The sequence below is a fragment of the Rhinopithecus roxellana genome, chromosome 7 (assembly GCF_007565055.1).
Source record: "Rhinopithecus roxellana isolate Shanxi Qingling chromosome 7, ASM756505v1, whole genome shotgun sequence".
Taxonomy (NCBI): domain Eukaryota; kingdom Metazoa; phylum Chordata; class Mammalia; order Primates; family Cercopithecidae; genus Rhinopithecus; species Rhinopithecus roxellana.
Window position 1 is genome coordinate 125,178,458 of NC_044555.1, and position 13,365 is coordinate 125,191,822.

At 41.4% G+C, this 13,365-nt stretch overlaps 1 protein-coding gene across 1 annotated transcript; it reads right to left on the reverse strand.

Annotated features, from left to right (window-relative positions):
* Nucleotides 1-11,267: 11,267 nt before the first annotated feature.
* GPR119 (G protein-coupled receptor 119) lies at nt 11,268-12,483 on the reverse strand. Its single transcript, XM_010354806.1, has one exon. The coding sequence runs from the start codon at nt 12,362-12,364 to the stop codon at nt 11,357-11,359; it is 1,008 nt and encodes a 335-aa protein (XP_010353108.1). The 5' UTR covers nt 12,365-12,483; the 3' UTR covers nt 11,268-11,356.
* Between the last annotated feature and the right edge of the window lie 882 nt (nt 12,484-13,365).

Here is a 13,365-nt window from a genome sequence, read left to right on the forward strand (position 1 = left end):
CTTTGTCTTTGTCTTCATTTACTATTTTCTCCTTTGCCAACTCTTGAAATTACATTCTCCAGAGAGTAATAAAGAGAAGATGTCTATGAAATTGAGACTGGACTCTTAAAGTGCACTTTGATGAGACAAGAATGGGTGCATTGTGTTTTCCTACTGCCATTCATGGTCATAATGCCAGTGCTAAACATTGGGCAGGTGGTTCTTTCTTAAACATGAATAAACAAGCAAGTGGCTCATTTGGAAGTTTCTACAGGTAAAAAGCTAAAAAAAAAAAAAAGGCTTAAAATAGAGGCCTGTTGCCAGGGTTCTAATCATCTTACAGGTGTAAAGTTCTGGCTACTTTTTTTGTACTGGAACAGAGCCCGGCTCATTGTAGGCACTCAGATATTTGTGGAATTAATAGTTCTTCATCTTTATCCATTCATTAAGTTGTTCAACATTTATTATGTATCTATTATGTCTAGATTCTGGGACTATAAAATGACTAAGATATAGTGTCTGTTTTCAAGCTCACATTATAGAGGAAGAACAGATTTGTAAGTAAATAATTACAGTAGGACCTAAATACTATGTGAGAGATAAACAAAATGCAGTGTGGGAGCACAGAGGAGGAACAGCCTTACCTAGAGGATTTGCCAAAGGCTTCATAGCAGAAATGACACTTGAGCTGAGACAGAGGAAGAGTCGATGTTACCATGAGGATAAGGCATTATACATTTTGACAAATGTATAATATGTATCTATCATTATAGAATCATATAGAATGGTTTCACTGCCCTAAAAATCCTCTATGTTCCTCTTATTCATTCCTTCCTCTCCCCTAACCTCTGGCAACCACTGAGGCTTTTTACTGTCTCCATGTTTTTGCATTTTCCAGAATGTCGTATAGTTGGAATCATACTTTTCAGACTGGGTTTTTAAACTTACTTATATACATTTAAGGTTCCTCCATGTCTTTTCATGGCTTGATAGGTCATTTCTTTTTAGCACTGAATAATATTCCGCTGTCTGGATGTACCAGTTTATTCATTCACCCACTGAAGGACATCTTGGTTGCTTCCAAGTTTTGACAATTATGAATCAAACTGCTATAAATATTTGTGTGTAGGTTTTTGTGTAGACATTTTCAACTCATTTAGGTAAATATAATACCAAGGAGCACAATTGCTAGATAGTATGATAAGAGTATGTTTAGTTTTGTAAGAAACTGCCAAACTGTCTTGTGAAGTGGCTGTACCATTTTGCATTCCCAACAGCAATGAATGAGAGCTATTGTTGCTCCACATCTTCTCCAGCTTTTGGTGCTGTCATCGGTTTGGATTTTGGCCCTTCTGATAGGTGTGTAGTGGTATCTCATTGTTTATATTATTAATTTTTAAAAACATTTACTATATTCATCAGATACCCTACTTATCCCCAAATTAGCAAAAGGGAGCCCATTTTTTTTTTTCACAATAGTACAGGCTGAAAATAGTTTCTTTTTCTGTTGCCCAGGATGGAGTGCAGTGGCGTGATCTTGGCTCACTGCAACCTCCACCTCCCGGGTTCAAGCGATTCTCCTGCTTCAGCCTCCTGAGTAGCTGGGATAACAGGCGCCCGCCACCATACCTGGCTAATCTTTTTGTATTTTCAGTAGAGACCGGGTTTCACTATGCTGACCAGGCTGGTCTCGAATGCCTGACCTCAGGTGATCCATCCGCCTCAGCCTCCAAAGTCCTGGGATTACAGGTGTGAGTCACTGTGCCCGGCCTGAAAATAGTTTCTTGAAGGATTTATATCCATTGCAAAATGGCTTTAATTCACCTCAACCTAAATATTATTCCTTCAGAAAAACCTTCCAGTGATTTCCTCTCCCCCAATGTAAATAACTTTCCTCATTATAATTTCATATATCACATATCAGAATTTATATCTATGTATTATATGTGTGTGATTATTTCACTAATTTCTGTATCTCCCCTCATTTGGGGTTCCATGAAAATAGGGATTATGTCAGTTTTGTTCACTACTGGGTTCTCAGTGCTTTATACAGTTAAGTGCACTTAGTACACATTTGTTAAATGAGTAAACGAATTGGTCTGTATCCAAAGGATCTGATTAAATGCCTAAAACATAGGAAAGGTTCAACAAATATTGTGGAATTTAAATTGAATTAAATTAAAATTTGATTAACTGGGCGTGGTGGCCTGTAATCCCAGCTACTAGGGAGGCTGAGGCAGGAGAATCGCTTGAACCCGGGAGGCGGAGGTTGCAGTGAGCCAAAATCATGCCACTGCACTCCAGCCTGGACGACAGAGCAAGACCCCGTCTCAAAAAATAAAAAAAAAATAAATTTTGAATTATTAGGAAAACGGCTGTAAGCTAAGGATTACTAAAGGTATGAGCAAGTAGGGCAGTGTTTTCCATGGTTTTAGTACCATATATCTGCTGGTGACTTCCAAATATACATCCTCAGCCCATACTTCTCCCTTGAACTCCATACTTCTATGTCCCACTGCTTATTTTACATCACTCTTAAAGTCTAATAGGCACAAATTGGGTTCAGTGGCACACATCTGTAGTCCCAGCTAACCCAGGAGGCAGAGGCGGGAGGATCACTTGAGCCCAGGAGCTCAAGGCCAACCTGGACAACATAACAAGACCCTGTCTCTAAAAAATAAAGTCTAAATGTCACTTCACAAAACAAAATTCTGGATTTGCCCCTAAAAACCCTTTTAGTGGCTCAGGCCTTGAAGTAATCCCTAATTCTGCTTGCTCTCTTCCACGACCCACATCCTTTCCCCTAGCAAGTCGTATTTGAAGGGATAAAATGATAACCAAAATTTGTAGGTTGTAAGATGCAAAAACTTTCAACTTTTTCCCCCTTTTTTCTGAGAGGCTGGAGAATGAAACAACTCAGATAATAATAGCTAATTAATAGTTTAATTAATAATTATTAACTATTAATAATAGGTAATACAGAGTATGGGTTTTATTATATGCCAGGTACTGTTTAAGTATATTGTGTTTATACTCTGTCTACATCCTTATAACCAGCCCTATGAGAGTAGGTACAATTCTGCTTTTTCAGATGAGAAACTGAGGCACAGAAAGGTGAAATACGTTTGCCTCTAAAACATGACAGAGTCAGTATTCTAGCCCAGGCAGTCTGGCTCATGATCCCATACTTACAATCACTGTGCTTGAAGTGTACTGACTTAACCTTGTCCAGTGTCACTTAAAGTTTATGGCAGGTGAGCAGTAAAGAATATTGATTTCATTAATTCCCCTATCTTTATAGCACCCTGGGAGAAAGAAGGTCAATAGTTTTTGTGGTTGGTCACTCTTTATCACTTAACGCTAATACTGGATTAAGATTATTTTCCTGGAGACCTGTGACTGCAAATACATCACTTCCCCTTTCTCCACTTTCTCCCACTTCTCCCTCTTCCCTTTGTTGGCCTTTCTTCTCCATGACTTCCTTCACTGCTCCACCCCCTTCTTCCTCCAGTCTGAGGACAGTTCACTAGGGGTAGCACAACAGGGTTCAAAAAGAGGGTCTTGCAGTCAGAGATGACACACCAGAACAACATGAACTTCTTCCTGTTGTATGTAAGACCATTTGTTGAAGAATGTGGAATTATTGATACAGATGCCACTAGTTTGAAATTCAGTAATTTGGACATGGGACTAGGCTTTCCACCCTTTCTCCTCCAATGGAAAGAAAAATTTTCTTATGCTTATAAACAAATTTATAGGAGGAATGATTATATGAACCTGATTATAAATTAAATCTCTATTCACCAAAGCATGTCACTAAGGGGTAATATTTTTATTAGCCTAATCCAGTCAGGATGTTTCATGTAAATTAATGTAATAAAATTACTGAGTATTAAAAAATAAATATCTTCATGTCTTCTCAAAATGGCCGTTTCTCTCTCTCTCTCTCTCTTTCTATATATATATGTGTGTGTGTGTGTGTGTGTGTGTGTGTGTGTATTTGTTTGTTTGTTTTTGAGATGGAGTCTCCCTCTGTCGCCCAGGCTGGAGTGCAGTGGTGCAATCTTGGCTCACTGCACCCTCCGCCTCCCGGGTTCAAATGATTCTCCTGTCTCACTCAGCCTCTCAAGTAGCTGAGATTACAGGCATGCGCCACCACACTCGGCTAATTTTTGTATTTTTAGTAGAGACGGGGTTTCGCTATGTTGGCCAGGCTGGTTTTGAACTCCTGACCTCAGGTGATCCACCCACCACGCCCTCCAAAAGTGCTAGGATTACAGGTGTGAGCCACCTCACCCGGCCAATAATTTTTATTTCTGAGGTTTCACTGTTAAAAGATATTTCTTCTCTCTATTCAGTGTCTCAGCATCAGAATTCAGTTGTATTTTGGACTGTGCTTTACTTAGTATAAACACTTCATGCATCCTTGTCTCCCATTTATTTTGTAAATAAGAAAAACCATTTAACACTTTCATTGTATAAGATTACTAAGGGACCTGGTAATATTAAAGTGGTGGTTGGAATTTTGGATAAGAAATGTTTGGATTATGAGTCTGTTTTCCACATTTGAAATGATCTCAGAGCCATTCAGCTATAATTTCTTGGTTTAGTTTTCTCACCTTTTTTTTAAACTACTTCTGAGATGATATAATACCCATTTGCTTTTCTATAGGAAATGCTTTCATATTTGTTGAATGACTCAATGGACACATCTGCAAAAATACTAAGGAGGGATTGGTGGGTAAAAGCACATTGAACAGTTTTGTTAGACAGCATGGCATTTTACTGGGCCTGTGACTGTGTTATCTCAACAAGTTTATCAGCTTTTTAGTGGCTTAATGTCAACACAATTGAGATAGAACTGGAACTGATATGGATGTATCATGGTAAATGAGAACTGTGATTCAATCATGGGATTGTTGGGCAACATATACCAAATAAAAACAAACCTAAGCAGATGAAGAGAGCCCCTCAGGCTCTTGGCCCTACGGGGTTTTAGTTTCCCCAGTGCTTGATAGCAAGTGAATCCCGTCTGCCCCATTGTGTACAAGGCGTTTTGAAACAAACAGGAACTGCTTTGTGCATTAAAACAGACTCTTAGACTCTTAGCAGCTGCATCAGTCGTTTCTAGGACTCCTCATGAGAGGGCTCTTTGAGCCCAGTGGCTGATTATGGTCCCAACAGCTTGTAAATCTAGGGAACATATGGCTGAGTAGTAGCATGTTAAGCTCTCATGCACTTTACCCTGCCATGGTTGATCCATTAGGTGAAGCATATCTTGCCCTTTCAGCAAACTGTAAGACTATGGCTTCAAGGCTTCATTCAGCAAATTCAAGAATGGTTTCTTAGCTCTGTGTGAAAATGTTTTCTTATTCTCATGTCTACTTAGCATTTTATGGAGCAACTACATCCGAAAATTCTAAGAACCAAAACACTGAAATCGATATCTGGATATGACACTGCGCTGTATTGATGATGAAGTTATACTCTGTGAGAGGCATTCTTAAACTACTGTGTTCTGTTATTTCAGATTTCTGAATTTGCAGAAGGCAGATGAACCCTAGCAGTAGGCCGTATCAAAAAGTTTTCTTTTGTAAAACAATAATAATAATAATAATAATAATAATAATAATAAAAGCAACTTGTTAACTTCCTTAGTATGGTTTATTCTTTCAGGAAGCCATGTGCTTTTATCTCTTTGGGATATTCCTATCAGTGTGGTCTGTTCATTTATGGCTCACCTATGACTTCTCTTAGCAGATATCTCAGGGAAATGTTACACTTCAAGAAATGCCAGCAGAAATGTGAATCAAAATTCTTGGCCCGGTGCAGTGGCTCATACGTGTAATCCCAGCACTTTGGAGGGCCGAAGTGGGTGGATCACGAGGTTAGGAATTCAAGACCAGCCTGGCCAATATGGTGAAATGCTGTCTCTACTAAAAAAATACAAAAAATTAGCTGGGAGTGGTGGTGTGCACCTGTAGTCAGAGCTACACAGGAGGCTGAGGCAGGAGAATTGCTTGAACCTGAGAGGCAGAGGTTGCAGTGAGCCAAGATCGTGCCACTGCACTCCAACCTGGGCAACAGAGTGAGACTCCATCTCAAAAAAAATTACTTATAAATATTTAATGCTCCTTGATCTAGTAATACTGCTTGGTGAATTTATTCTAAGGAATGGGACAGAGACATGCCAATGATTTATATACAAAGATATTTATCATGGTATTATAACAGAAATTAGAAATAACCTAAGTTTTAGCACACTATAGAGAAATAGTTAAAGTATTGTATCATTTGTTGAAAAAGCATGTAACCATTACAAGTTGTGTTTTTGAAAAAGACTTGATGACAGAGGAAAATATACACAATATAATGTTAAGTGAAAAAAAACAGATGAAGGAGAATAACAGTGGTCATCTCTGGATAGTATAATTATGGGTAACTTTGTGATTTCCTATGTTTGCAAAATTTTTTTAATGAATAAAAGTTGTTTTTATAATTGTAAAAGAAATAGTAAATATCATTTATATATCAATCTATACCTCTAGAAGATATCCCAGCAAAGCTGGGGCAATTTTAGTACATAACTCTCAATAAATGTTTGTTAGATAGGTAAGTGGATGGACAGACAGACGAATGAATGAATGACAATTGGCATTTGTAGGCACCACCACTGAATTTATAAGATTGCAGAAATAACAAGTGAAGATTTGTTAATTAAAAGGAGAAAATTCCAGACCAGTCAGCAGTTTGAAGGATGACGTGGAAAGTACTGAAGGAGCCACAAAATTGAGTGGCTGACAGTAGCTGAGGAATTGTGGTCTGTCATTGGGTCCATTGCTATTCTTGTTTCTGCTGATTCTATGTGTGTCCTTAAGTATCTTGTGCCTGCTGTTTTCACTGGTCTCTATTCAGTTTGGCCAGTGACTGAGCATGGTGAGAATGAAATCAAGGTCATGAGTTCAATTCCCATTTGAACCAGTTAACACTTCTCCTTCTAGGGAGGAGATATCCCAAGGCTATCTCTGGCTGACACTGGACATATGGATAAGCAGGGGTGTGGTGGTCAGGGCAACCTGCCTCTAACACTTCTGAAACCACTTAAAACACCTCTGTACAGAGGGCTATAGTGTCCTTATGTTCTTTGAGAATAGTCCTCTGAAATTGAGGTGCTGATATGTATAACATTTCCTACCTAAGGAATTAATATAAAACTTAGTCATGTTACAATTTTTATTACAAATTCAGCCTGGTGCAGTGGCTTCCTCCTGTAATCACAGCACATTGAGAGGCTGAGGTGGGAGGATCACTCAAGACGATCATGAACAACATAGGAAAACCCTGTCTCTACAAAATATAAATAAATTAGCTGGGCATGCTGGCATGTGCCTGTGTTCCCAGTTACTCAGGAAGCTGAGGTGGGAGGATCGCTTGAGTCTGGGAAGTTGAAGCTATAGGGAGCCATGATCACAACACTGCACTCCAGCCTGGGTGATGAGCGAGACCCTGTCTCTTAAAAACACCACAAATTCACAGTAAGCTGTTCATGGAAATAATAAATGGGACTGATTGGCTTACATTGCATCCTACAAGGTATTATAATATCTGGGATGTTTTTATCACCTTGCTGAACTAAATCTGGCTTCTTGGTAAGCCCATCAGGAGATAACAGTAGATGTGTGAATGAAATCTAAATGTTTCCAGTACATTCCCTTGTCTGTGAAGGAGCCTGCATCAAAGAAAGCCATTAGACTTTTGCGTAGCATCCTGTATGTCTGCTCTTGGTGACTTATTAAACACAGTGTTTTGAGACGGAGTCTCACTGTCACCCACGCTGGAGTGCAGTGGCGCGATCTCGGCTCACTGCAATCTTGGCCGCCCAGGTTCAAGCGATTCTCCTGCCTTAGCCTCTTGAGTAACTGGGATTACAGGCACCTGCCATTGCGCCCGGCTAATTTTTGTATTTTTAGTAGAGATGGGGCTTCACCATATTGGTCAGGCTGGTCTTGAGCTCCTGACCTCATGATCCACCTGCCTCAGCCTCCCAACATGCTAGGATTACAGGCGTGAGCCACCGTGCCAGGTGAAACACAGTGCTTTTAATTATGATTACTCTTAAATCCAATTACCATACTAGTGCCAGTGCCTTGTTTGTATCTGCTCTGTCTTGATACTGCTAAGGTATTAGATTTATTGTTTGTCTTTTTTAACCTGAATCACCTCTCATTACTCATTTTTAAAAATCTTATTCAGGTGTTGAGGAATTCATAGTTCTGAGTCCAATTGTCCTTGTCCTATATGACATAATATCTGAATATGAGGGACTCCCTTAAATGGGTCAACTGACTGTTTAGTTCAGGGTGTTTAAGGAAGAGGAAGAGAACTGACATTTTTGAGCACTAACAGTGTGCTGTAGTTTACTAGATATTTATGTATATATTATCTGAGTTAATCTTCAATATAACCATGTAAAGTAGGCATTATTACCCCACTTTGATGAATGAGGGATCTAGTTTGAGAATTTAAATGACTGAATTCTCATTTGAACACTGGTCTGTTGGATTTCAAGACCTGTGATTTTTCCACTGCACATACTGACTCCCAGGGGTAACAGAGTTTCTTAGATTGAACCTAATAACACACTGATCACCTGTCCTCCCCTCCCCTCCTGCTTTTCTGTATTTAAATATATATATATTTTATTTTTAATTGATAAATAATTGTATATATTACATGGGGTACAATGTGATGTTGATATATATATGTTTAAAATGTGGAATGATTAAATCAGGCTAATTTACTTTTTTTTTTTTTTTTTTGAGACAGAGTCTCGCTCTGTCACCCAGGCTGGAGCACAGTGGCACGATCTCGGCTCACTGCAAGCTCTGCCTCCTGGTTTCACGCCATTCTTCTGCCTCAGCCTCCCAAGTAGCTGGGACTACAGGTGCCCGCCACCACGCCCGGTTAATTTTTTTTTTTTTTGGTATTTTTGGTAGAGACGGGGTTTCACCATGTTAGTCAGGATGGTCTTGATCTCCTGACCTCATGATCCGCCCGTCTTGGCCTCCCAAAGTGCTGGGATTACAGGCGTGAGCCACTGCGTCTGGCCTTTTTTTTTTTTTTTTTTTCTAAAAGGACCTTGGCTTCAGAATTAACTTTAATTTTCATTCTATTTTGCTTATATTACCTTGATAAGATCAGTCCTTTGTAGCAAGGCCAGGATTTAAGCTTTGAACCACCAATAAGGAGGGCATTGGTTTGAGCCTGCTTTCAATTTTGTCCAAAATCCAGTTATTCATATTTTACCTAGTTTCCAGTAACTCATAATACAATCCAGGAATGTGCCTTATTGCTGGCCTGGTACTTGCTGGATGCTCAGCATTTCAAAGCATATTGGGTTCCATCATCCACTTGAGAGCCAAAACGTTCTTCAGTTGTAGGAACACAATGCTTGCTATGATGAAAGAAAGTATGTTTCTCCTCTGGGCCAGACTGGTAAGTAAAGCGACTGCAAAAAATTTACCAAAGGTGGCTTGATGTGTATGTAGTAGAATAGATCAATGAGAAACAGACCATTTGGGCTGAAGAAGATATAGGGTGAAGGTAGGGAGAAGGAAATTTTCAAGAGTAGGGAAACCGAAAGGGATGATCATTATCCACTGAATGACTGAGGAAAGAAAGCTGAGAGTTAATCTAAGACAAATGGGGGATTAAGAAAATCCGAGTGCAAAGCATAGTGGTGTGGTGACATCCTTTGAAAGGAGGGTGGCTGGATTCCATCCAGGTCTAAACATTATAATTTGTGATTAGAATGAAAATTTTCAAGGGCCTCTTGGAGTTAGCCATTACACGTTGGATTCAAATACATCCTCAGGTCATTAATTTAGGGATATTGAGGGATTAACCAACCTAAGGTTGTTTCGGTATCAAATCCTAGACAAGTTAATTCATACCAGTTTGGTTTCTTCTTGCCTTTTTTTGTTGTCAACTTGGCAGCTTTCTGGGGCAATATTACAGTTTAAGGTCTTGAGAGCCAAACTCTCTAGCAATCCACCGTGGAGACCAGGAGGTTTTGGAGAGGGTTACAGGGAAGCTCAGGAAAGCAGAGAGCAGTTCCTGAGTGTCTTTGCCATTCTGTTCTTGAAGTTTTGCTGCCAGGTTGCCCAGAGGGAAACTGAGCATAATTTCCATCTGCCAACCTTGTCATTTTCTGTACCCCACAGAAAGGAGGATGAGGCACCTGCTCCTCAGCTGGTCTCCCGTGCAATAGTTTCTTAGGAAAATGTAAATTGGGGAGTAAGTGGAAGGAGCCCCGAGGAGCAAAGTCGCTCCAGTCTGGAGAGCTTGGCTGTGCCTGCCTTGGTACCCACCTTTTTTCTCTCCCTTTCCCTCCCAGTGCCTCAGAATTTGTGATCCAGCATTGTCATCAGCAAGTAGCTACAAGTGACATATGAGGCCATCTTAAGGGAAGGGGCAGCAGAGAGTTAAAAGGTGGTGGATTGGGACTGTTAACAGCAGAAGTAATCACAAGATAGTGTTTCTTTGGCAAATAGCCTATTTTGAACATCATGAGGTGTGAGAAAACACAAGCTTTAGATGAATTGAGGTTTCTACCTTTTAGGCACATTCACCATATAAAATCTCTGATTAATATCAGTAAGGGCAGGAGGAGGAGGGACTCCTAACCTTGCCAAAGCAATTACTGTAGTAAATCACTATAGTAAACAGTTAAAAATAACAGAAACTCATTTCTCTAGTGCTGTTCAGTGTGGGAGCCACTAGCCACATGTGGCTACTGAGTATTTGAAATATGGCTAGTTTAAATTGAGATTTTTTTGTAAAGGCAAAATACATACCATATCTCAAGGACTTAGTATAAAAAAAAACAGCATAATTTTTATATTGATGACATGTTGAAAACAATATATTGGTTACATTGGGATAAATAAAGTATTAGTTTTGCCTGTTTCTTTTTACCTTTATAACACAGTTACTAGAACATTTAAAATTATGCATGTGGCTCACATTATATTTCTGTTGGACAGTGCTGCTCTGGTATACTAAAAAATAGAATTTGATCTATAAGCATCTTTTTAGCAGTACATTTCTTGCTTTAAGTAAGTGTACCTGTACATCAGAGACAGGCTCATTTCAAAAGAAGGACAGGGAGGAGTGGCGATTTGAAAATGGGGAAACCGATTATAGAAGAAAGTCAGGACCCTGCCTCAGTTACCTCTCAGTCTGGGGGTGGGGGATGCTGGGACAGGGGTCAGTTGCCTGAAGCAAGTGCTCTCATCCCTGTAACTCCTGTTGATCTAGCTGGGGCTCCAGAGCGGGGAGGAGAAAGGCACTTTGAAACTTCTCTGCCCTTACCATCTTAGCCATCAAACTCTGAGTTGGAGATAGTGACGATGTGACAGGAACTTTCCCTGGGCCTCTCTGGGCCACCATTCCTGGCCGAGAGAAAGAGGAGGAATGAGGTGAGCGCCTTCTTCACTCCCAGGGCCATGTGGTAGAGCTGCAGTCGCACCTCCTTCTGCCGATAGGCATAGATGAGTGGGTTGAGCAGGGAGTTGCCCACGCCAAGCAGCCACAGGTACCGTTCCAGCACTAGGTAGAGGTGACACTCGTGGCAGGCCACCTGCACAATGCCAGTGATAAGGAAGGGGGTCCAGGATAGAGTGAAGCTCCCAATGAGAACAGACACAGTGCGGACAGCTTTGAAGTCGCTGGGAGTCCGTGGGGGTCGATAACCTCCAGCCATGGCTCCTGCATGTTCCATCTTTCGGATCTGCTGACTGTGCATGGAGGCAATCTTGAGCATGTCGCAGTAGAAGAAGACAAAGAGGAGCATGGCTGGGAAGAAGCCAACGCAGGAGAGGGTCAGCACGAAGTAAGGGTGAAATACAGCAAAGAAGCTGCAGGACCCTTTGTAGGCGGTCTGCTGGAACATGGGGATTCCAAGTGGGAGGAAGCCAATGAGGTAAGACACCAACCACAGCCCGGCAATGCAGGCCCCGGCCACGAACCCACTCATGATCTTCAAGTAGCGGAGGGGCTGCTTGATGGCAAGGTACCTGTCAAAGGTGATCAGCATGACTGTGAGGACAGAGGCAGCCGCAGAGGAAGTGACAAATGCCATCCGCAGGCTGCACAGGGTCTTCTGTGTGGGCCGAGAAGGGCTGGAGAGCTGTTCTGTGAGTAGGCCTGAGATGGCCACACCAATCAAGGTGTCAGCCACAGCCAGATTCAAGGTGAAGCAGAGATTGACACCATCACTCTTGTGGATCAACAGCAACACAGCCACAGCCACTAGTGTGTTAGTAGCAATGATGAGGGAGGCCAGGACAGCAAGGATCACTCCAAATGAGAAAGATGACTCCATGTCTCGAAGTGGCAGGACTTCACTTACCAGGGCATGCTGTCTTTCCAGCCGAAATTCTCATGGGCCAGGAGAAGAGCTGTGGGTTCAGAGCTACAACACGATTCCAGCCTTCACTGGCAGTCCAGGCTGGCAGCTTGCCATCTTTGGGATCCTACAGGTCATGAAGAATTACTCACCCTCTCTTTTCAGTCCTCAGCCGCCTGCCTCTCCAGCTTTCTAAAGGCAGCAACCTCAGTACAGACCTCGCCCTGGGCCCTGAACTAGTCCCTCCCCCTCCAACCACCAAGTTACTAGACAACTCCCAAGTAGCTGTACATGCTGTCTCGCCAGGCCCTCTCCCTTCAATGGTGCTTCAGGAACTCTGGAGGGACAGGGACATTCATCAGGTCTCCTGTCTGTCAAAAGATATAATTGACTCCAATCATACTTTTTTCTTCCTCCATATCTTGACATTAAATTTCTACTTTCCTTCCAAAACCTCGAGTACCAGCTTAAATAACTAATCTCAGCTTAATTAAGCTTTTTCTTAATAATTAATTCTCAATTACTATTATGAATTGCTTTTAATTAAGCAAGATGCTCACAATCAGTTGAAGTGGGAAGTGAGGGCAGGTGAGCTTTTTGAGGGGCCCCAGCATACTTTCAAGAGTGCTACCACACATTTAAGCTGTTTCTTACCTTTTGCTTCCTAGCTCCTCAAATTCCGATTCTCTCAAGTAGGGCGTGCTGTTCCCCCGTTTCTCATCCCTTGGAACCCATTTGAGGATTCAGGACAGGAAAAACAGGGCCAAAAACTGTTAACAGCTGTCATTCAGTTTAGAGCCCATTTGCCACCTCGTGCTGCTGTCTCTCAAGCATACTCATTGATAATTATTTCTGCAGCATGTTGGGCCAGGTCTCTGGTCAGTGAATAGTGGCTGCTGGGCTTGCCTTTCTTAATCCTATAGACCCAAGGTATCTCTGTGGGAGGAGGAGAAGAGGAGATGAGCTGCATTCTGGGA